This window comes from Lontra canadensis, unplaced genomic scaffold (assembly GCF_010015895.1).
Source record: "Lontra canadensis isolate GAN:19392208 unplaced genomic scaffold, GSC_riverotter_1.0 scaffold189, whole genome shotgun sequence".
Classification (NCBI taxonomy): Eukaryota; Metazoa; Chordata; class Mammalia; order Carnivora; family Mustelidae; genus Lontra; species Lontra canadensis.
Genome location: NW_022631183.1, coordinates 1,329,892 through 1,354,343, shown reverse-complemented (window position 1 = coordinate 1,354,343; position 24,452 = coordinate 1,329,892). Strand labels below are relative to the sequence as shown.

The following is a 24,452-nucleotide window of genomic DNA, read 5'->3' as shown; positions in this document are numbered from 1 at the left end:
AACTCAGGTCATGAGATCGAACCCTGCACTGTGCTCCACGCTCTGTGCTCAGCAGGGAGTCTGCTTGAAATTCTCTCTGTGCCCTCCCCCTGCAATCTCTCTCTCTCTCTAAAATAAATAAATACATCTTTTTTTAAAAAGATAATAACCACAATTATCTGGGGGGAAAAAAGTTAAAATATCCCTCCTTTTCCCACTACATATCCACGAGTCCAGATTTTCTTCATATTCTTCAATGAAAATACTATATTGCAATTGACTGAATGTTGAAGCAGATAGGAGAATTTGTCCTTTATTAAGACAGACATTAAAAATTCACTCTTACTATTTTTGCTTAGAAAAATATTTTTTTCTGAAAAATATGTTACTTGTGTTCACATTTATGAACCAAACCGATTTTTATAAATTCCTCAGTTTTATTTTCTGATACACTAAATACCAATAGATAAAACCCATGTATATAAACAAGAGCTCTTTGGGTCTTTAATAATTTTTAAGCGCATACAGGGGTTCTGAGACCAGAAAGTCTCCAAACTGCTGCAATGCTATATAGCAGTTGCAGGGGAGGCAGAAGGGTGGAGATGACTTACGAAGACTCTGCTGGGTTTTCAGTCTTTCCTCACTGAGCCAACTCTCATCTTTAACCCAGCAGTTAAAGCTGGGGAGCAAGAGCTCTGAGTTATGCTCTAGGCATCTCTGTTGTCAATCTATGAAAAGGAAGAGGCACTCCTTTGCTTCTTTCTCCCTCTCTAAGTTTCCAGACAAGACTTGGCAGTTGCACAGGGTAAAGAGAGAGACTAGAAAGGGCAGGGTGGGAACTTGGAAGCCACTAAGGAGTTTATTTAGAAACCCTGAAATTAAGTGGTAAGGGCAAGCTATAAGGGGCCTCAGCTGGTCCACTTGGGCTCAATATCAGGAACTGGGAGGAGCCAGAGATGACTCCTAGAGCAGTGATACTTGTATTTCTTTCCTCCCATTCTGGCCCATTTCCTAAAATGGCCTAAAGTCTTCAATGACTTTTAAGAACCAATAATTCTTCTAGGCCACAGTCTCAAATGGTTAATTAGAATAGACCAACATGAAAGAAATCAAACTTAAAGAGAAAAAAATGTAAACCAACATAGTAACAACTACTACTTTGCCACGTATGTTGCATTCCACCTCCACATGCACTTCCATCTTTCCCTTTCCCTCCTACCATCCATCCCCTCCCCTTGGCCTGAGCCCTGTCCTTCTTTAGACTACTATTGAGTTATTAGAGATTTAATCACTAGGAGGGGGAACTTAAGGGTAAGGCATCATACCATGATTTGAGTCCCCACTATGCCCTTTACTGGCTATGTGATCCAGCAGGTGACTCTCCTTCTCTGGACCCTCAGTTTCTGCATCTTTAAGATGAGATGATCTTCCAGCTCTGTGATCCTGTGGTTATTAATAAACAAAAAATAAGTCAGGCTGGAGCTAAGGACTGTGACATAAATGTATTCTCATTGAGAAGAGCAGAGGAGGGGCACTGGGTGCCTCAGTTGGTTGGACATCTGCCTTTGGCTCAGGTCATGGTCCCAGGTTCCTGGGATCAGACTCCCTGCTCAGTGGGGAGCCTGCTTCTCCCTCCCCCGCTCCCCCTGATTGTGCGCTCACTCTAGCTCTCTCTCTCTGTCAAATAAATTTAAAAAAAGAAGAAGAAGAAAAGAAAAGAGCAGAGGATCTGGAAAGGGAACACAGCTCTAGTTTGCATCACTATACGTTATCCCCTTTGGACATGGATATATTCACAGGAGATTAACAAACACAGGTCTCTGAAAACAACCTGGAGAAACCTCCCAAGACTGTGGTTCTTCCCTTGGGTTCACTTAGCTGTTAGGTTCCTGGAGTCGGTATTGGAGAATTCCCTCAGTTCTTGCCTAGCAGGGATAATTCCTTTGGTCTTGGGGGCCCTAGAGGTTTTTGACCTCCATGTTGTGACCCTGCTAATTAGATACCAGGCTCTGGCCCCTACCAATGTTTTTATTTTTTTTAATAGATTTATTGAAATATGATTCACAGACCACACAATGTACCCAAAGCGTACAATTCAATGGTGTTTATTATATTCGCAGAGTTGTACAACCATCGTATCTATTTTGGAATATTTTATCAGCCCTAAAAAGAAATCCTATACTCCTTAGCCGTTATCTCTCAATACCCCTCCTCCCCCTTTGGCAACCAAAAGTCTAATTTCTGTCTTTATAGATTTGTCCATTCTGGATAGTTCATAAAATGGAATCATACAATATGTGGTCCTTTGTGACTAGCTTCTTTCACTTAGAATGATGTTTTCAAAGTTCATCAATGTCATAGCATGTATCATGTTTCATTACATTTTATTGCTGAATAATATTCCACTGTCTGGGTATATAACACATCTTGTTTATTCAGAACTTAGGGTTGTTGAGTCATCTGAATTATTTTCACCTTTTGACTATTGTGAATAATGCTGCCATGAACATTGGTGTAAGGCATCTGTTTGTGTCCCTGCTTTAAATTCTTTGGGGGCATATACCTATGAGTGGGATTGCTGGATCATATGATGAGTCTGTATTTAACTTTTTGAAGAACACAAACTGTTTTCGCGATTGCTGCATCATTTTGCATTCCCCTAGTAATGTGTGAGGGTTCCAATTTCTCTGCATCCTTACCAATACTTATTATTTATAGCCATGCTAATGAGTGTGAACGGTATCTCATTGTGGTTTTGGTTTGTGTTTTCTTGATGGCTAACGATGTTGAGTATCTTTTAGTGTGCTTCTTGTCCATTTACTGTATCTTCTTTATTTTTTTAAGTTTATTTATTTATTTTTAAGTAATCCCTACATCCAACATGGGACTCAAACTCATGACCACAAGATCAAGAGTCACTGGCTCCTCCAACTAAGCCAGCCAGGTGCCTCTCATTGATATATATTCTTTAGACAAAGGTCTTTTTGGATTCCCCCACTTTTTTTTTTTTTTTCAGTTAGCTCTGTACCTAACAGGGGCTCAAACTCACGACCCTGAGATCAAGAATCCTATGCTCCACCACCTGAGCCAGCCGGACACCTCTTCTCTTGTCTATTTTTAAACTGAGTTATTTGGGGGTACCTAGGTGGCTGAGTTGGTTGAGTAGCCAACTTTTGGTTTTGGCTGGGGTTGTGATCTTAGGATCATGAGATAGAGTCCCATGTTAGGTTCCATGCCAGTGCAGAGTCTGCTTGTCCTTCTCCTTCTGCTCCCCACCCAGGCCCTCTGTCTTTTTAAATTTTTTTTTTCTTTAAGATCTATTTATTTAGAGAGAGAGAGTGCAAGCAAGTGGGGAAGTGCAAAGGGAGAGGGAGAGACAAACTCCACATTGAGTGCAGAGCTCCACACAGGGTTTGGCACTGGGCTCCATGCAGGACTTGATCTCATGACCCTGAAATCATGACCCTGAAATCATAACCCCTGCTGAAATCAAGAGTTGAACACTTAACCAAATGAGCTACCCACGCATGCGTTCTTATTTTTGAGTTATAATGGTTATTAATATATTCTAGATACAAGCCCCTTATCAGATGTATGATTACATGTATTTTCTCCCATTTTGCGGGTTGTCTTTTCTCTTTGTAGATAGTGCCATTTGAAGGATAGAAGTCTTAAATTTTTGATGAGGTCTAATTTATTTTTTTATTTTGTTCCTTGTGTGGTATCATATATAAGAAACTATTGCTGGGGCGCCTGGGTGGCTCAGTGGGTAAAGCCTCTGCTTTCGGCTCAGGTCATGATCCCAGGTTCCTGAGATCCAGCCCCGCATCAGGCTCTCTCCTCAGCAGGGAGCCTGCCTCCCCACTCTCTGCCTGCCTCTCTGCCTACTTGTGATCTCTGTCTGTTAAATAAATAAATAAAATCTTAAAAAAAAAGAAAAGAAACTATTGCCAAACCCAGGGTCATGAGGATTAACACCTATTTTCTTCCAAGAAGAGATGGTCTGGCTCTTACATTTAGGTTTTTGATGGATTTTGAGTTAATTTTTGTATGTGATATGAGGTAGGAGTCCAACTTCATTCTTTTGCATGAAGATATCCAGTTTTCCCAGAATCATTTGTTGAAAAGACTATTCTTCACCATTGAATTGTCTTGGCATTCTCATCAAAAATCTATTGACCCTAAGTGTGAGTGTGTGTTCCTAGATTGTCAATCCTGTATGTATTTCTGAGTGCAAGTACCACACTGTCTCGATTATAATAGCTTGGAAGTAAGTTTTGAAATCAGAGACTGTGAGTCTTACGACTTGGTTCTTCATTTTCAGGATTGTTTTGGCTATTATAGGTTGGCCTCTACTGTTGTTACCCCAGGAGACAAGGCCTCATCCACACTGCCTCTTCCAAGGTGTTCATTATGTAGCCTACCATATTGATCCTCATCTTTTCCAACTGCACCTTGCAGTTTTCTTTCCCTCACTCTTCCACTCTAGCTCTATGGGCCTTCTCAAACATTCTGAAGTCCTTCCTGCCTGAGGGCCTTTGCACTGATATTCCCTTGGCCAAAAATGCTTTCCTTCCACTCCTTCTGCTCTATTCCCAAGGATGAGTTATTCTTGTCATTCAGGTTTCTGCTCAAATGTTATCTTCAACAGAGAGGCCCTTATTAACCCCAGTCTAAGGTAGTCACCCACGAAAACCTCCGTCTTTATTGCATTATGCTGTATAATTGCACTTATCACTGTCTGAAATAGTCATATTTATATCATTGTATTTATTTATTTATTTATTTATTTTCTGTTTCCCCCTGCCAGAGTGGAAACTTCAGGAAAGCAGAGGTCTTGTCTTATTTCACATTGAATTCCTACACATAGGAATATAATATACACTGCCTGGCATGTAATAGACATTTAAGTTGTATTTATCTATTGAATGAATTTAACAAATTGATCAGTCAAGCCCTGGACAGCCCCTATAGTGGGATTCAGCACTAGGAAAAGTGGTGAGAAACAGTGAACTGACCCTCACACCAGGATTATTTTCCTTGTACTCACCTTCTTCTCTCATTTTCTTCCAGTCAGCAATTCCTCCCTTCTTTTTTTCAAAGTTTTCCCCTAAATCCTCTTCCTAATGTCTGTCTACATTTGAGAAACCGATACAGATGCATTCCTGGCTTCCCCAGCCTTTACTCTGGGTTGCTCTTAGGAAAAATGACCGAAGTTGTCTCTGACCATAGTATATATGCACAAGTGCATCTTAGGTCCATCTGCAAAGATAAAAATCTTGGGAAGCATGAGGCACTGGACACAGAGACAGAAGAATACAGAACTAAGGAGATAAGAACCCAGAACCTCAGAGAAAATGAGAACCTCAGGCCAAGAATCCGAGAATTCACATTATGACAATCTTTTTCTTTTTAAGGTTTTATTTATTTATTTATTTATTTGTCAAAGAGAGAGAGAGCACAAGCAGGCAGAGTGGCAGGAAGAGGCAAAGAGAGAAGCAGGCTCCCCTCTGAGCAAGGAGCCCAATGTGGGACTCCATCCCAGGATTCTGGGATCATGACCCGAGCCGAAGGCAGCAGCCCAACCAACCGAGCAACCCAGGCATCCCACATTATGACAATCTTTGATTCTAATACCCACAAAAGTTTGAAAAGCATTTTCCCACATCTACAGACTGGAGAAGAGAAGACCTACATTACTGATAGGGAGAGATTTTCCCTGAGGCTTGGGAGGCTCTAATAACCCTCTATACAGCCCTAGGTTTTTCATCTAGACATCTTAAAGAGTGTTATAGGCATCAATTAACCCTTACAGCACCCTAAAATCTGGACTCTTGGCCCCATTTTACTGACAGAAAACTGAAGCCTATGAGTTAGAACCAGGAAAGGCATGTTTCAGGCTCATATGGCCTGGACTGAACAAGCTAAGGACTAAGTTTGAAGCCAGAGCTGACCTCAGTCTTTCCCTTATGACAGTGGTTCCCAATGTGGGGACTGTAAAGCACTTAGATTCATGTGTATGTTTATCATGTCTTGGCTGCCCACAGATGATAATTTAATTGACTTCTTGTCACTCAGGTCCCAGCTCAAAAGTCACCTACTCAGAGAGGCCTCCCCCAAACATCCACCTCAAGTAATCTTCTCCCAGTCCCTGTCGCATTACCCTGTTTAATTTTCTTCAGGGTACTTGTCATTATCTCAGATAATCTTACTTTTCTTTGTTGTTTCTGTCCTTTAGGATAAAATCCATGAAGTTAGAAACTTTATCTGACAGGACATTGTGATAGTCACTAAGTATTTGTTCAATGTTTAAATAAGAGTAAATGAAGATGTTTTCAACAATATGTAGATGCTGCTGAAATGGGTAAAATATATAATTATCTAAGTTTAAATTATACTTCTAGCATATATTTCTCTCAATCAATAGATACTTAGACTATAATTTTCAGAGCCTTCTTTAAAGATTTATTTATTTATGAGAGAGAACAGGGGTAGGGGAGGGGCAGACGGAGAGAAAGAATCTCCAGCAGACTCCCCGCTGAGCATGGAGACTGACTCCAGGCTCTCACAACCCTGAGATCATGACCTGGGCCAAAATCAAGGGTCAGAGGCTTAACCAACTGAGCCACCCAGGCACCCCTAGGATCCTTCTTTAAAACATTAAAAAGACCTGTCAGAATTTCCACTTCTGGGGCACCTGGTTGGCTCAATTGGTGGAGCAAATAGCACTTGATCTCAGGGTCATGAGTTTGAGCCCCACGTTGTGTGTAGAGGTTACCTAAAAAGAAACTGTTATAAAATAAAAAAGAATTTCCACTTCTGGCATCATATAGGTTAAAATTCCTGAACAACCTTCCTAACTAAAACAACGAAAATGCTAGATTAAATATAATTTTTAACTTTAGAATTCATAGATGAACTGACATACACAAGTGTTCTCTTTTAAGTGACTCTTTAATTTCACTCCAAGGTGTATGCTTTCAAGAAATTCTTGTAACTCCAGAAGACATTTTATATACTCTTTTGTACATACGGTACCTTTTTAGATTATTAGGTTGTTCACTCTATGCAGATTACAGAAAGAAATGTAGATATGTATTGGCATGGGGAAAATATTCAATGCATATCAAGTGAAAAGCATGTTGTAGAACTCAATGTATAATCTCATTTTAATGAAAATATTAACATGTCCCTTGAAATAAATTTGAACAATATACACTGAAATTTGGACACTGATCATCACTGGTATGGTTTTCATTTCAAAATTATTTATTTCTGTAGTGTTTTAATATTTTGCACTAATCTCATTTTTTTTTAAGATTTTATTTATTTATTTGACAGACAGAGACCACAAGTAGGCAGAGAGGCAGGCGGTGGTGGGGAGGGAGTAGGCTCCCCACTGAGCAGAGAGCCCGAAGCAGGGCTTGATCCCAAGACCCTGGGACCATGACCTGAGCCAAAGGCAGAGGCTTAACCCACCAAGCCACCCAGGTGCCCCATCATTTACTTTTAAAATTAAAAAAAAAAAGGATTGTTTTCATATGTATAAAAAACTTTTTTTTTAAGATTTTATTTATTTGAGAAAGAATGAGAGAGAGCGAGAGCATGAGAGGGGAAGTCAGAGGAAGAAGCAGACTCCCCGCAGAGCTGGGAGCCCAACGTGGGACTTGATCCTGAGACTTCAGGATCATGACCTGAGCGTAAGTCAGTTGCTTAACCAACTGAGCCACCCAGGCACCCTGTATAAAAAACTTTTAAATAGAGGAATAATTTTTCTGGGAAAGATTTTTTCCCCCTTTTGCAAACCGAAAAGAGTTCACCAGAGACCCCCGATTCTGTAAAAGAATTTGTGAGGACAGAAAGTTCAAATTGGGAAGGGTTTCCAGGTCCCTTTAATGGGGTAGAGGATGAATAGGGTGTGGTCAGTCCCCCAGGGTTACCAGCAAACCTGAGTTTTCCCTGCCATTCTCTCTCCTTTTTTTAAAGATTTTATTTATTTGACAGAGAGAGAGAGAGAGTGCGCGCGTGCAAGTAGGCAGAGCGGCAGGCAAAGGGAGAGGGAGAAGCAGACTCCCCACTAAGCAGAAAGCCCAATTTGGGGCTCAATCCCAGGACCCTGGGATCATGACCTGAGCCAAAGGCAGCTGCTTAACCTACTGAGCCACCCAGGTGCCCCATCCCTGCCACTCTCTACGCCCTGCTCAGGAGGGTAATGGAAATCTTGGCCAGCTGCCCTCCAGTCCTGCCCCACTGGTTCCAGTCAACTGAATATCTGGCAGTTAAGCCAAAAGCCAACAACATCCAGACTTCCGAGTAACACCTGTGAACTGAGAGAAGACAGTGGGGTCAGAGTAAGTACTCAGGGGCACAGCAGATCAAAGAATAGTGCAAAGGAGCTATAGGGGATATGGAAAGTCCAGCAGATCTTGTTCTGGGATAGCTGCTGAATTGCCCTCTAGAATTTTCCGTTGCAAGTGATGGGGCTTCTTGGGCCCTTGAACTTGGAAAGGCATGGATGGAAGGGTTTCTGTGGCCCAGAAGAGAATTCAGCTTATCAAGGAGAAAAAAACAGCAGGCTTTTGCACATGCTGCACCCTCTGCCTAGAACATTTCTCTCCACCTTATTCTGGCCATTCTTCATTTTTCTTCAAATTTCAAGTTATGGACCATTTCCTCTTCTCCAGCTCCGACCACCCCACCCTCACCACCTCCAAGAAGGGTTTAGAGGCCTCTCTGCTCCCACAGCTGGTGCTTGCCTTAGCCAACACCATCCCACTCCAGCAACTCCCTGTTGGTCTTTCCTGGTAGATTTTAAACTGATGAGGTCAGGGACCATGATTATCATACTCACGGCTATATCTCTGGTATCTAGATACTCCTTAAGCATAGTACTCATAAACAGTTTTGATAAATGGATGGGAAAAAAATGGAAGGAATGGCAAAGAATCCCTCCACTTGTCTGGAATGTGGTTCTCAGAAGGCTAAGGGAGTGGCCTCCAGGGCAAAGGAAAGCAGCAGGGAGCTGTACCCTTACTTGGTTTCCTCCCCACTCCCTACCCTACTTTGGTCATTATACCCCTTCCTCCCCAGCCCTGCAGCTCTCCATCCAATTTGGCGTGAGCTTGAGCTCCCTCTACTGGCCAGACTTCAGTGCCACAGGTAGCCAAGCCCAGGTACCCTCCCATATTTCATTCTTCCCTCCCTTACTTTGGAGTTTAAGAGGAACTGCAACATGAAGAGAAACCTCCAGTACGCTGGAGGTTTCCAAGGTCTGACCCCCACGTTCCCATACTCAACCCCAGGGGCACTTCCTTCATATCCTTACCTCATGCTCAGGTTCCTGGAGTCTCTATTGCCAAACTCCTACTCCAGCTAATTCACAGAAATATTAATTTCTGGAGCCCTCGGCTGATACATCAGCTCTGACTGCAAAAGAAAGATCCCAAGATGAGTTGGGAATAGACAGAGCAGAGAGAAAGGGACCCAGAAAGTGAAAGGATATATACCCACACTGAGACAAAGATCATGGTTGGAAAAGACCACCAGAGCTGTCCCCAGATCTTTCCACCCCCACGGACTCATAAACCAGGGCCCCTTCCCTCTAAAGAAAGATTTCCCTGACTCTTTCAGTGTACCTGTGTCAGTGAGGACCTAAGGGGAATGACTGTGTTGATCAGATCTTCAGGCTTAATAGAAAGATTAGATTTTAGGAATGACTCCTGGACAAAAGGGCTCTCCCCACCCCTGCCCACTTCTCCTGAGAGGGCCCATCTGAGGCTCACATCTTCACTGTCACCACTGAGTGAATATTCTGGCTCCAGCCCCTTCTCAGGGATGCTCCTTTCCTTCTCTGGCATCAGTTCATCCAGCCAAAGGAGTTCCTGCGGTGAGAAGACCCTCTCCAGTGCTTTTCGGACACCCACCAGGCCCAGCAACTGCAGGGTTAGAAACAAGGCCCAGGGCTGTCAGTGAAAGCAGTGAAACATGAGCAGCAGTAGCATGCATTGAGCACTTCCTATCTCCTATGCATTGTGTATTGCTTCACTTAATGCTGACACATTCCTATGAGATATAATTGTTCCCATTGTATAGAGAAAGAAACTGAGGCCCTGAGAGTTTAGAAACTTCCCAGAAGGGGTGCCTGGGTGGCTCAGTTGTTAGGTGTTTGCCTTCGGCTTGGGTTATGATCCCAGGGTCCTAGGATCAAGCCCCACCTTGGGATCCCTGCTCAGCGAGGAGTCTGCTTCTCCCTCTCCCACTCCCCCTGCTTGTATTCCCCTCCCCCGCTGTCAAATAAATAAAATCTTTTTAAAATTAAAAAAAAAAAAAAAACCTTTCCAGAAGCCACAGAACTGGGATATGGTAATCAGATTGGCCCTACTAGGAAGCCCAGGGTTCTTCCTAGGGGAGTAAGGATAAGACCAGAAACCACCAGTGTCATCTCTTCACTGAGTAACAGAAGTGCCAGTATTGCCCCTCCCAGGGACTCAGTTTGTGATGGTTTTTGTTTTTTTTTTTTTACTTCATGTCTCTGTCAGTGGTTGAACCCAAAGAGGTTGGAAATGGTGTCCCAGGGTTAGCCTATCTGTGGGTATCTCTCAACTATCTTTCTCTGTCCTAAGATTCCCAACCAGGCAGAGCCAGGGCAAGTGAGAAGGGGAGAATCTTCCTCCTGTGGAGGCTTTGGCCACCCTCGCAGACTCAGAGTCTCCCCGGATCCCTGGGACACTACCCAACCCAGCCCCAAGTCACCATGAGGGGGAAGATGATGGCTGCAGGGGTAGACTTGATTATCCAAAGCAGACCCAGGCAGGCAAGCTGGATGGCTGTGAAGAGGTGGACCCTGCTCAGAGGTACATGCCGCAAGAGCAGGAGGTCTGGCTGTTGTTTTGCTGGCATCAGTAATAGCTGTATCCTCTTTGTGAACTAGGGGAACAAGAGGAAGAGGAAAGCCGGATACTCAGCCTGGGGGGTGTCACTATTAGCTATCCAAGCCTAGCATGAGGGGGAAGCCAGAAGACTCCCTTGGCACCCTCCCCATTCAGAGCAGGGCAGCAGAGTCCTATGCCCAGAAGAGTCCAGAAAAGAGGATAGGAGAGGACTTGGCAAGTATAGGCAGGAGGTAGCAGCAGGAAACAAGAGGAAGAGTGGGATTGCATGGTACATGTAATGGGCTCACCTGAATGCTGCTAATTGCTGCCACCCCCATGTACAAGAAGATGCCATAGAGCACAGGCATTGGGATGAACTGGTAGGAAGAAGCAGAGAGCTGGCAAAGGATTTCACTTCTGCTAGCTGCCCAGATGCCCCCCACCCCGACTTAGGCTCCAACCCCAGCCTCCAACATCCACATCTAAGCCTATCCAGCTCTTTCTGTTCTTTTCTGACTTTGCATGCCTGATACTGAATCTTCAAGACAGTCAGAGGAGCTAAATTCTGTAACTGTCTCCATTTTACAAAAGGGGGAATTGGATTTCAGAGAGTCTAAGCGAACTTTTCTACTATCTGGCCTACTTCTCCGATCTTATCTATCATGTTTTTCTCTGCTCTCTCTGTTCCTGCTCTATGGCTTCCTTTCCTTCCCTCTTCATGCCCAAGTTTGTTTCTCCCCCTTGCAAACCCTTTGCTTTGCTTTGCTATTTCCCTCCACCTAAAATGCCCTTCCTTGACTTTCTTCTCGCTACTCAGGCTGCTCACTACTCATCTCTTGACACCCCAGGAGGGTGTGACCTTTCAATCTAAAGTAGACCCCTTGCACTCTTAATCACCTTACCCTCTTATATTTTTCTTTAGGAGTAGTCACTATCAGAAATCATCCTATTTTATTAATTTTTTTTTCATGGGTCTCTTCTCACCAGACTGCAAGCAGTGGATGGTCTGTTTTGATCACTACTGTTATCCCCAGTCTTTGGAACAGTGCCTGGCATATGGTTTATGCTCAGTAAATATCTGCTGAATGAGAGTCACCTAGGTAGTAAGCAGTTGATCTGGTCCATCTGGCTCTTTCAACTACTCCGCTCTCACCCAGCTCCATGACCTTTCCCTCCCCAAACCTCTCCTCACTAATGACTCTTGTATGCCATTCTCCATGCCCTCGATTGCTTTGCTGCCTTGGCTTGTTGAACAGTTCTGTGATTACATGTTACTTAATTTTCGTTCACGTGTGTATGTTGCTAATAGGGGCTTGGCTCCATTATCTTTTTTCAATACTCCTGCCCCTTCCTGTGCACTGCCCCCTTCTCCCAAGTGTCTAGCAGAGCCTTGCACATGGCAGGTATTCTACAAATACCTGGTAGGAGAGAAGGGAAGGGGTTTTGCCTCAAGGTTTTTCTGGGTTGTGATCACACTCTCCGTTTAAGGTCAGTTGGGAGGCTGGAGCCAGGGTACCATCCCACTTGGGCCACAGAGGATGGAGGCATGCCCACACCCTGCTCCACTGGGTAGAAAGCCCCTGGGTAAGAAGTTGAGTTCTTGGATGGACCTGAGAAACTAGCTCCCTTGGTGATCTTTTGTAAGCTACTTAACCTCTTCAACCTTCAGCTTCCTCATTTGTGAAGTACGGATGCCTCTCAGGATCCATGTGAGGACCAGATGAGGCCCACTGTGGAGAAAACAACGCAGTGCCTGGTGCCCCGTAAGTATTTAGCCAGTGTCGGTTCTTGCTTTATTTATTATTAGTGCTGCCCTGCCTGCACCGCCCCCCCAACCCTCAACACCAGCCTAACAAAGGTACCTTGAGTACAGGTGCCAGGAAGATTGAAGTTCCTGTGAGGATGAACACCACCAGGCCTGTCAGCCTCTGCTCCCTGTGTGGAGAGGGAAGGGTTAGCTGGGGTCTGGGGGAGCCCCCAAGGTGCCAGGCCCGGAGACATGGACCAGACACTACTAGAGGCACTGGCAGGAGGGAAGTGGAGGGACCCCACCCCCACCCCCACCCGGGCAGTCACCTAGGCACGGTGTGCAAAACTGGTGGAGAGGAACAAGCAGGGCACTTCAGTTCGGGTGTCCCAGGCCTCTCCATCCACTCAAGCTCATAGGTTTTTTATTTTGATTTTGATTGGAAGTTAGCAGTTTTTACAGGCCATAAAAACTTTTCTTTCCTGGTTTCAAAGTTATTTTTGCATACTTTCCACACATTGTGTTTCCAGTAGTTACAAATTGTTTTTGTGATGGTAACTCTTTAACATTAATGAGGTACTCCAATGCTGAGGGGAGGGGAAATTAGCGGGCCTCACCCAGCCCTGGCTGCCTCTGCCTTCACAGCCCCGAGGATCCTCTCAAGGGCCCTTCCTATCCCATGGCCAAAGGAGAATGGGGGAAGATCTGACACACCTGTCTCAGCCCAGAACCCCTCTATTCACCCCACTGCAGTGTTCACGAGCAGTGAGAGCCCTCTGGAGTCACCAGCTTCGAATTTAAGCTGTCCGGATAACTGCTTCATTTCCCACCGTTACCACCTTACTGACCACCTCTCACTCTCGCCTCCTGAATACTGGCCTCACCTGATACCCAGGAAGCTGCGGGGCTCCCCCAGGCCACAGGCTCTGCTTTCTCTCCGAAGACTGTCCATGTGGGCCAGGGAGATGACCGTGGCCGACACATACCAGGGGAGTCCCAGCGCTGACGTGAGCACCATCAGCACAGCCACACAGAAGAGATCCAGGTGGAAGCCAGCGCCCTTCTGCACGTAGTGGTAGAGCATTGAGGGAGAAACTAAACCAGACCTGGGCTCTCTGCCCTCTGGAGTGGGAGAGGGAGGTCCTGGACCCCATCCTGGAGTTTCTGTCCCTTGGGCTAGGGGCCTAGGGTATCACCCGGCAGGCCTTACCCGCAGCTTATATTCAGCACGGTTAAGGATGACCGCTGTGATTTGCTGGTCCATGAAGATGAGGATAGACAGCAGCAGGGCGGGTAAGGCTGCTGCCACACTCAGCCACCAGGGGTTGGTTCCAAAAGGTGATACCAGCCAGCCACGCCCGGGGAGTGTGGGCTGGGAGAGGGTGTTCCACAGACAAGTTAGAGAGGGTCTCCCAAGAGTACCTCATCTCTACACCCCAGCATTGGCATTCTTCCATTAGCCCCCATTCTAAGACCAAGATGGTAGGTAGGAGCAGTATGTGTATGCACAGCTGGTTCAAAGCCTCCCAGTGTCTTAAAAGAGGGCAGCAGGAGCGGGACCACCCTAAGTGTTGGGCTGGAGCCAGGGGCTCTGCACTTGGGTTCTCAGGGTCCCTCCTGCCCTGCAAGAGGAGGAGATGGAGGGTGAGACCTGCCCACACTACTTGATGTACAGCACCCTCCTCCCTAGGAACTATCCCCGCCCCCCAACCAGGGTGGAGCGACTCAGGCTCAGACCTGCCTTGATCTGGGGCAGGGGCAGGGCTGGGTGTGTCTGCGTCTGCTCTGATTATAAGCGTCTCTGTGGGGGAGGGGACCCCAGTTGCCAGCTCAGATTCTGAGCCCCTGAGGCTACCCCAGGTGGAGTCCCCCTGTTCTCCTATCCTGGGGGAACCTGGAGAGGAGGTCTCCAAATGCACAGGCAAAGTCTAAGTGCTAAGTCAGTGCTAAGCCTTGTCCTATGCATTGTCCTGTGCCCTTGATAGGGAGCTCCAGCTTTACCAGATCAGAGCCAGCAGCTAGGAGTTGGGGTGGGGGGGGCAAAGAAGAGAGTGGGGAGTAGTGGAGTGGGTAGGGCCAACCTATGACAACAATAAGTAACATTTATTAAGGTCTTGGTATGTGCCCGTCCCTGCACTGTGGTAAAATGCTTTACATTCATCTTCTGTGAAGCTCAAGACAACTTATAGAGTAGGAGCCATTGTTATTTATTATTTCCATTTTATAGATGCATAAATTGAGGCTCATTGATGAGAGATGTGAGTTAATTTGCCTAAGGTTGTACAGCTAGGAAGTGGCAGAACAGGATCTCAAACCCAGGACTGGCTGAGGAGAACCCACCCTCTTAACCCTTAATTTATAATAATAGCTGCCATGTATTCTGTCCCACTGTGTCAGCAGCAGTGCCTCATTAATCCTCACAGCAACTCTGTGAGGTCATTATCATTACCCTTTCTATTTTATAAGCAAGGAAATGGAAGCTCAGAGGAAGAGAAGCATGGGATCTATGCATTTCCTCCTCCAAGGTCCTGTCTGCTGGCCTTGCTCTCCCCTCTGTCTTATACTCCCAGCTCTCACCTTGAACTCACTGGGCACCGTGAGCTTTGGTGTGGCCAGACCCAGGAAGGAATCAAGGCCACAGCCCAGCAGCATGGCCAGGACTGAGGAGAAGTCACCGAGCACTTTGCGCACCTGGCCACACAGTGAATACTCAGTCAGATTCAGGCCCGCCACCCCCTTCCTTCTTCACCCTTTCCCATGCACATACAAGACCCACAAAAAGAGAGGTAACACTCACCACAGAGGGGAAGAAGCGGCTTGTCTTTACATGCTTGAGGGCCATGGCCAAGAGGAAGGAGGTAAGAAAGAGGAGGAGGGAGAAGAAGGCGATGTCTGGGACTGCATGACAGCTGGGGCCACGAGGGTGGCCTCCCCGCCGGGCACACTCAGGTGGGGGCAGCAAGGAGGCATTGACCAAGCCTAGGTCCTGTATGGAGGGTGTTGTCAGGGATGAGGTTATAGGTAATGGGATAAAAATAGACACTCACTCAGACAGCAGGGGCCCAGGATAAGAGGTCTCCAGCCAAAGCACAGGTCTGGGCCTCTATGACCTTTGAGGTTTGCCTAGCCTGTGGGGTGGGTAAAGCCAGGAACCACTGACTTTTTTGGCTCCCAGCCTTTCTCTCCTGGGCACCCCCCCATCCCCGGAACAGGCCCTCACCAGACTTGAGATGTCATCTCTGTCTTTTGGCTCTGTCCTCATCCACTGAGACTCATTTCCTGGGAAGCAGAGAACAATTTGGGTATATGCCCCTCCCCTGAGAACCTTCTCCAACCCCTCAGAAGTCTAATCTCATGGGCCAAATGAACCAGAAAGTTCTTAGTTCTGACTCATCTGTCTGCTGACTCCAATCGCTACCAAGTCTGTGCTCCTCAGAACATTGCCTGGTCCTTTCAAATTCCTCACCTATCTGTATCCCTGGTACCCAGCACAGGACTGGCCATAGAAGACGCCTAGCAAATGTTTGCTTAATGGATGAGTCCACCATCTATGGGTTTCTACCAGGACAAGAACTGGTTTTGTTCATGCCCAGCAGAGTCTGGCACACTTGAGAGGACATCTTGTCTCCATCCCTGCTGTTTCCTTCCACATGGAGGTATTTGTGCCAGAGTAATATGCTGGGCCACTCTCCCCCTGAGTTGGTCACTCAGACTGGGGAAAGAGCAGCAATTTGTTTGACTTGTGAGTTTGAGAGAAGAAGCCGGGCATGTCTCTCTCTGTTCCCTCCTCTCCTCACTCTTGGGAATAAGCTGCCTGCACTGTGCATGCATTTAGCTCTGCTCCTTTGGGGCAAGACAGTCCCTGTCCAGTGCAGCCATGACTGAGTGCGTAAACCTATCTAATATTGGTTTCATTGTTGGGAAGCCCATTCCTCCATAGATGTAAGCATGTTCTTCAATTGGCATTGTCAGAAAGAAAAAACAATATTGGGCCTGCTCTGTTACTTCTCAATTGATTCAAAACCAGAGTGGGGAAAAGTGCTGCTGGTTTTTGGGTAAGTATTTAGGAGTCAGCTGAACTTAACAAGAAGGGACAGCAAGAGGACAACCCCTCCCCCTCCTGCATCCTTCCCCATCTTGCCAAACTCCCTGTTTCCCTCACCCACCTCCCACGTCTGCGTACTGGCAAAAGCAGCCATAGGCAGGATACCCAGGGCTCTGGATGGGATAGGCACTGGTCAAGCTCAGCATTTTGCCCACAGCATCGTAGATGAAGATGAGGCTGATGAGGGCACAGAAGCCTTCTTCGGTGAAGCGGGTAAAGTAGCGTACCAGCACGCTGGCCTCTGTGGCCACCAGTGCCAGGCAAAATGTGGCCACCCAGATGCCCACCCACAGGCGGAAAGGTAGGTAGTCCAGGTTGTAATCTCTGGTGGGGGCGGGAGGGGTAACACAGACAGGAATTGGCAGAGCTGCTCTGCTCTCCACTTAACCCAGGTTAAGTGCCCCTGGAGCCAGACAGTTTCCACCCTCCCCTACTGACCCAGCCAGGACCAGGCTGAGAGTGTGGCTTGTGGGGGTCTGGTGACAGTTGGGGTATTCTCCTACCTACTGAAGGAGAAGAGCAGGCGCTCGAAGACCAGCACTGGCCCCGTGCTGCTGAGGATGGTGAGGGGCTGGCCAGCCATCAGGCAAAAGGCAGCTCCAGCCACTGCAGTGCCCAGGAAACTTTCCAGCACCCCCTAGAAGCCAGCAGGGAGCCCTGTCTGCCCAGAACACTGGAGTCCTCAGCACAGCAACCCAAGTTTCCAGGGAAGCCCACCCATCGTCCCAGGGAGGGTTAAAGGGCATGGCCGGCAGAATATCACAACTTATGCCTGCCCCCTCACGCCTCCCCACTCACCTGAGCACCACTGGTGGCTTCCCCCAGCAGTCCCCCAAAAGTGATGGCATTAGTGACAGTGGCCAAGTAAATGTAGAGCACGGCCGAGAAGCACTGGGGATGTAGCGCGTCCAAGAAGTCGCTGGGGTACCATGAGGCCTTCCGGCGCACATCCTGGATAAGGCCCCCAAACAGCCTCCCACCCATGGTTTGTCAGTGACCCGGGTGGCCCCATCCCATGCCCCATCCCTGCTACTTTTCCTGGGATTGGGTGAGCCCCTCCACAGTGAGCATATGCCTCTAGGCCCCTGTGACCCCTGACCCCTCCCAGGACGCTTACCCTTGCTTTCACCCCAGCTCACCTCACCTGCCTGTCCGCTGTAACTCTGGGCTGCGCAGCTGTAGCCCGTGGTCATACCTGTCCTCAGCCAGGGCCCCATGCCGGGCAGAGGGGCCCTGGACCTCCCTCAGTTGTGAGAGGATCCTGGAAAGAATGGGAACTCAGGTTGCCTGAGGATCTCCAACCCGGCATGACTGGGCACCCTGCCCCCTGGTGGCTGCTCGTGTCTCTGCCAGCAGGCTTGGAATCCAAAGATGACTTTCTACCCCTTTCCTGGAATCCCCTACCCTCCTCCACAGTGGGAAGTCCCCCCACCCCCATACCTTTTGTGCTGGGAAGGCAGACATTTAGGTGGGGCAATCCGGGCTGTCGGGTCCCACCGACCTGGAGGGAGCACTGTCACCTCCTCTAAGAAGGCATCCAAGGCTGCCAGAAGGTCGTGAAGGTTGCTGGCCCGACGAACTGACCACTGGAATTGCTAGGGATAGGGGCACAGAGGGGCCCTAAATGGAGATCTGGACCCTTACGTGCATTTTCACAGTCTCTAAGCTAGACCCAAGTCAGATAGGCGGACACGTCTCAAGCATTCATTCATTGACACATGCATGCCAGTGTCAGTACCTGTTGGCTGCCTACTGTGTGCCAGCACTGTGCTAGATAAGGGGACACCAGCGGTAGCAAAGGAAACTTCAGTCCTCATTCTTATGGACACAAGGCCATACTCTGCCTCACTGCTGTATTCTGTCACACATCTAGAGTTCACACGTGCACACTCACTGACACAAGTCTGTGTGGGCACGTGCACACACACATACACACACACACCTGCCCAGCTCACCGGGTCACTGAGGAGGACGGCCATTGCTCGGCCCATCTCATGGTAGCCCTTTCCCAGTGTAGAAGGACCAAGGAAGAGGCAGAAAAATCTGAAGAAGGAACCGGGCCCCAGAAATATCAGAGGCAGCTATCCCATATGGCAGCCCTGATCTCTGCCCTTGATACCAGCCCCCATATGTACACTCATGTGCACACCTACTTTGCAGCCCTGACCACTACCCCCTCCACAGACCCCCGAGCACCATCTTGCACTCACCCCCAAAAGAACTGGACCAGAGACCTCCCAATCCCCTCCCCAGTAAAGATCGCTTTTCTGGTCTCCAGAACCTTCCACTCTCATCAGCCTTACCTGCTGGGGAGGGGAACCTCAGTGAGGGGTCCCAGCACCACCGGATCCTGCAGTCGCACAAAGGCCCCCAGGGGCTGCACCAGGAAGCCCAACTCCCCTACCAGCACAGCCCCAGCCTCAGCCCCTGGAGGCAGCTTCCGTCTCAGGGGGTTCTGATGCTGGTTGGGGGTTCAAGGAGACACGAAGGACAAGAGCTCATTTGGGGAGGTGGGTGTTGGCAAAATATTGATTGATAATGAGGCAAGTGGAGGGTGAACTTCTGTTCATCCCTGACCCCTCTCCCAGCCCTGCCCAAGGAAGGGCCACAAACCTGTTCCTTCAGTGGGGCTTCCTCACTGTGAGAAGCCTCTCTTGGATGGGCAGACCCTTCAAAACAGGATTAGGCAGTGACTAAGAGCACGGGCTTTGGAGGTGGAGGCAGCTGGGCTTCCTGACAAGCTTTACCTCTGACAAACGATGAAAACTGGAGCTTCCCTTCTCTGAGCCTCAGCTTTCTTATCACTAAAATGGGGCTAATTACGGTACTACCTCACATGATGGCTGTGAAGATTAAATGAGATACTACACATAAAACTCCTGGCACAATGCCTACCAACAACATTCCTTCCCAGAACTCTGGCCCCTCCATTCTCCCTCCCCTTACCATTACCTCCACTTCTTCTCACCCATGAGACCCGAGTTGAGGTATAAGCCAAGGCTAGGCTGGTCTTGGTCCAGGAAGGGGGCAGGGGGATTAGGGCTTTTGCTGCTGGGCCCAAAGACAGGCCTCTCACCCTGGCAGGGCCTGGTGCCTGTGGGCTGGATGAGGTGCTGGGGTCTCTGCAGCAGCAAGGCCTGCAGCTGCCCTCTCAGCTCTGGGCTCAGCGAGTCCACTCTGGTCACCTGTTCTGAAGAACAGAGGAGGAGCTCCAACCCTTTCCTGACAGCTCCCTGCCCCAAAACTCTTCCCCTTTCCCCTCTGCCCAGGTCCCTTTCCATTCGGGGAACTTGCTCCTCTACTCTATTCTTCCGTCCCCACCCTCTACCCCCCACAGTGACAGAGAAGGCTAATCCCTAGGGTGGGGTGGGGTGAGCTCTGGAAAGTTGTAAGATTTGCAGGGGTAGTCCTGGCGAAATGGCATAGTTGCCCAGGCCCTCCCTGCAAAGGCTCCCCACGTACCCACGAGCTCCAGGAAGCTCTGAGCTGGACAGTCCAGCAGCACAAGGCCCTCGGCCAGTAGGCTGCGGAGCTTCCGAAGGCTGGGCAGTGCCAGTGTGGGCACGTGAGGAACACTCCACCGGCCCGCACCCACCTCCAGCTTCTCCTCAAACAGCACCCACCTGCAGTGGAGAGGAGTGGACTGTTATCGGGGTCATCTCTCCCAGGTGCAGGAGGGAGCACACAGGAGAGGCAGGGAAGGTAGGGCCATGGGGGAGTCCTGGGCCCAGTGGTGCAAAATATGTCTCCTCCTGGGTATTCACCCCTCACCTGGGGTCTTGGGGAACTCACAAGTACACTGCATTGAAAGCCAAGCATCATGGAGGGTGAGGGCCTGAACTCACAGAGAGGAACTCCTGATTGGGGGTTAGAGCACCTCCTCACACAGGAGGAGCTACGGGTCATGGAGGAGTCCCCAGCTGGGGAAAGGGAAAGAACCCATAAAACTGCCCTGGGTCCGACTCACCTGCCCGTCTCTCTCCACTCCAGGGCCTGGGGCCAGCCCAGAAGCTCATTCAGCTGAATGAAGAGCAGAGGGTCCTTGGGTACCCCCAGCTCCCCTCTGTCTGTGTCTGAGGGGTTGTTGGGGCTGGGGCCAGAGCCAGTGCCATTGTCCAGCTCTCCTGTGGGCACATTTTCACAAGCACTGGAGACCTCAAACTCCTCCTGGCCTGATAGCTTCATCTTGGAGAGGCCTGCACAGACTCTTACGTAGCAGTGCAGTTCTAGGTTTTGAATCCAGAGGCCCTCCAGCTGGCTGCATTTATAATGCACACACACACACACACACACACACACACACACACACACACACACACGAGCAGCACAACGCAAACAGAGCAAGGCCTGCTGACTCCAGACCCAACCGGATCATTCCCTTTCCCACTTGCTCTCCCCAGCCCTGGCTGCCTGTGAGCATTTGTAAGGCTAACCTGATCTTTCCCAAGCTCTTCTGAAATACCCAGCCTGGGGCCAAAATGTTGTGTGTGTTTTCTATGGGATCAGGTTGGACTGCACTGTGTTTTGTGTAAATTAACAGGAGTAAGTCACTGGCCCAGGTCTGAGGACAGGGACCCTCAGATTATCCAGCCCCCTACTCTGTATCAAATACAAACACCAACCCTCAGGACTGTTTTGAGTGTCACCAATACACCCTAAAGGCACCCATTTGGATAAACAGAGACCTAATAAGTAACTAGGTCTGTTACAGAAGTAACAGTTATAAGTAACTGGCTTCTCTTAGAGAAGCCAGGCTACTATAAGGGAGACACCAGGCAGAGTCCCAGCCCATTAAATGGGCTAAGGTGGCATTGCAAGGAGAACACAGTGCCTGAGGCTTAAATTCCTTTGTCTGACCACACCTGGAAACTTTCCAATTTAGCAGTGTCCCTGGGGTCTGCCCTTCTAACTCAGCCTGGGAGTAAGGACAGAGGCGCCAGCAAGGGTGTGTGTATGAAGGAGTTCCTGGAGCCCAAAGAACAAAGGAGAATGTGGTCTATTAGCAAGTCCTGTTGGCTCTACCTTCAAAGTAAACCCAGCATCCAACCACATGTCCCCCGCCTCCCACACTTCCACTCTGTTCCAAGCCTCCATCCTGTCTCACCTGAATTATTTCAATAGCTTTCTAATCTCTTGGAATCATCTCCCTGCTTCCACTCTTCCTTCCTTGCCCAAAGTTCTTAATCCGCATAGCAGCCATAGAGATCCTTTTAAAAGGTAATCAAGCTACATTCCTCTTCTCAGAACTCATCCAAGACATTCCCATTACTCCTAGAAGAAAAGTCAAACTCTGTCATAACGTGTAAGATCTACAGTCTGGCCCTATCCCTATGTCCACATCTCCTACAACTGTCCCTTGCCCACTCCTTTCCTGCTGCATTGGTCTTTGTCATGCAAAGCATGTAGCTGCCTGGGGGTCTTCGCTGTAGCTCTTCTCTCTGCAAGGAAAGCTTTTGCCCCAGATCGTCACATGACTGGGTCCCAGTAACTTAAGTGTCATCTTTGACATTACCTACTCAAGGAGACCTTGTTTTTTCCACCCAGCCCTGTGTCTCCAACACTGTTCTCGGTTTTATTTTCGTCCCAGCAGTTATCACTACTACAATCTGCCTCATTTATTTGCCGTTTATTGCCTGCCCCACCACACACACACACACACACACACACACACACACACACACACACACACACGAATGTACTGTTTCAGTGAGCAGGTATTTTACCTATCTTCTTCAACAACTGCCCCTAGCGCACCTAGTGGCACTCTATAAATATTTGCTAAATGAGCTCATAGAAAGGGAGGGGCTGGAAAATAAATGCGCTTCTCCTGGAGGTCACACGAGGGCGCTGCTCCCCGCGGACAGGATCGCTTGGTCCACTCATCAGCCCTTTTCCCCAGTGGACCCACCAGGGCGCAGAGATGACGAGAGAGCAGGGCTGAGGGGGTGGTGTCTTTAATCCTCCAACTTTCCCTGGATTGGCCCAGTGGGATGGAATGGGGGGCGGGCGCAACAAGGATGGAGAGAGAGGGATAATCATGCTCTTTGAGTGTGGGTCAAACCCTTCACTGGATACATGGGACCCCCTCCCTCCTGGGAAATGGGACTTGGGCTGATTCTCCCCTCCAACCCCAGGTGTGGACTTGGAGCCGAGCGATTTGCCCTAGTCCAAGGAGGTCCCAGGATAGAAATGAAAGTAGTGAGTCACTATTTTGCCACTTGGAGAGGAGGTGCTGAGTCTCAGGTGGGGGCGGGGGGAGTTGGTTTCAGCTCCAGGAGGAATAGAAACTGGCCTAGGACCTAGGAGGGCCTGGAATCCCTGTGATCACCCACTTCAAGAATGTGCCCCAACCTCAGGGCAAGTGACTCAAGAAAGCCTGAGGGAGACAGGAACAGGCACTTGGCATGAGTAACCCCCTCACACATAGAGCCTCCCTTCCCACCCCCACTGCCAAAGTTCAGAGGGTCTTACCTTGCCTTCTCTGTGGTCCCAACTACTTGGCCCCCCAAGAATGCCTGCAGTAGAGGGCCACCATGCCTCCCCTGTCCCCAGGGTCCACTGCTGCCTCTTGGGTCCTAAGTGCCGTGAGCTGTGCAGGTTGGTGAGGGATGTGAGTGAGAACTTGCAGCTTTGTCTGTGGGCACCAGCTATCTCCCAGGCAGGGCTCAGTGAAGGTAGGCCAAATGGGCGAGTAGCCTTGGGTGTTGGCCCTGGAAAATACTCTGACCCAGGAATCTAAAAACTGGGTTCTCATCCTGGCTCAGTCACAGATTTATTAGGCGTTCTTACTAAAGTCCTTCCCCCTTTCTGGGCCTGTTTTCTTTGTATAAATTAAAACAGTTGGGGTAGATGATTTCCAAGGTTCAAAGCATACTTTCACGCAATACTCTGAGCTCAACCCGGAGTAGAAGGGAGTGGCGTCATGAACAGACTACCTTGGTATAAATCCAGGCTTGGTCACTTCCCAGCAAGTGGAGAAGAGATTAGTTTTTGCGGAACCTGAGTTTTCTTATCTGCAAAAGGAGAATAATAAAAGTACCCACCAGAGGCTTTATTAAATGAAACAATGGATGTAAATTAAGCCTACCACATAGTATACATAATATGGAGGCTATTATTACTAGACAATGGAAAACAGTCACTCGTAGGGTAGGAAAGAAAGAAAATATATATTGATATGTCAATTATATCCAGCCCTGTCCTGGGCACATTATCTCACATAATTCTTGCAACAACTTAAAAAAAGAAAAAACCTTTTACTTCTTGGGGTTCCTGGCTGGTGCAGTTGGTTAAGAGACTGGCTCAGGTGGAGATGTTGGGGTCACGAGATAGAGCCCCACGTCAGGCTCTGAGCTTAGTGTGCACTCTGTTTAAGACTCTCTCTTTGTTGGGGTACCTGGGTGGCTCAGAATGTTAAACATCTGCCTTGGGCTCAGGTCATGTTACCAGGGTCCTGGGCTCAAACCCCACATGCAGGAAACCTGCTTCTCCTTCTCCCTCTGCCCTTCCCACCTCCTACTGCCACTCACTCTTCTCTCACTCATGCTCTCTCTCAAATACAGAAATAAAATCTTAAAAAAAAAAAAAAAAACCCTCTCCCTCTCCTTCTGCCCCTCCCCCACCTCAAATAAATAAGCCTTTAAAAACAAAACTTTTACTTCTTAAAAAACTCTTTAATTTTTTGACCATTTATGAGAGTCTAATTATAGAAGAAGAAATGAAGTTGCAAAAAAGATACAAAGAGATCTTC

At 48.3% G+C, this 24,452-nt stretch overlaps 1 protein-coding gene across 6 annotated transcripts; it reads right to left on the bottom strand.

Annotated features, from left to right (window-relative positions):
• Positions 1-8,127: 8,127 nt before the first annotated feature.
• On the bottom strand, positions 8,128-20,930 carry SLC4A9 (solute carrier family 4 member 9). Of its 6 annotated transcripts, XM_032847484.1 has the most exons (23): positions 20,670-20,929; positions 20,165-20,325; positions 19,779-19,892; positions 19,316-19,371; positions 19,006-19,163; positions 18,658-18,745; positions 18,143-18,297; positions 17,847-17,963; positions 17,501-17,675; positions 17,206-17,339; positions 16,764-17,026; positions 15,818-15,876; positions 15,395-15,583; positions 15,175-15,288; positions 13,808-13,969; positions 13,482-13,660; positions 12,713-12,785; positions 11,159-11,227; positions 10,732-10,905; positions 9,762-9,914; positions 9,615-9,665; positions 9,305-9,405; positions 8,128-8,306 (listed from the first exon to the last, which is right to left on the bottom strand). In XM_032847484.1, the coding sequence occupies exons 1-22, from the start codon at positions 20,885-20,887 to the stop codon at positions 9,352-9,354; spliced, it is 2,916 nt and encodes a 971-aa protein (XP_032703375.1). In that variant the 5' UTR covers positions 20,888-20,929; the 3' UTR covers positions 8,128-8,306; positions 9,305-9,351. The 6 variants fall into 6 exon arrangements, with proteins under 6 accessions (XP_032703375.1, XP_032703376.1, XP_032703377.1 ...); XM_032847485.1 differs by lacking the exon at positions 9,615-9,665; XM_032847486.1 differs by lacking the exons at positions 10,732-10,905; positions 11,159-11,227 and having other exon boundaries at positions 20,670-20,930.
• Positions 20,931-24,452: the final 3,522 nt, after the last annotated feature.

What these genes read in the sequence shown, in the direction of transcription:
- SLC4A9 (XM_032847484.1), bottom strand. Translation starts at nt 20,887, where the DNA reads ATGAAGCTATCAGGCCAGGAGGAGTTTGAGGTCTCCAGTGCTTGTGAA. An exon ending in GAGTGGAGAGAGACGGGCAG is followed by an intron (nt 20,326 to 20,669) that starts GTGAGTCGGACC and finishes TCTCCACTGCAG; the next exon opens with GTGGGTGCTGTTTGAGGAGA. An exon ending in CAGCAATTAGCAGCATTCAG is followed by an intron (nt 10,906 to 11,158) that starts GTGAGCCCATTA and finishes TTGTTCCCCTAG; the next exon opens with TTCACAAAGAGGATACAGCT.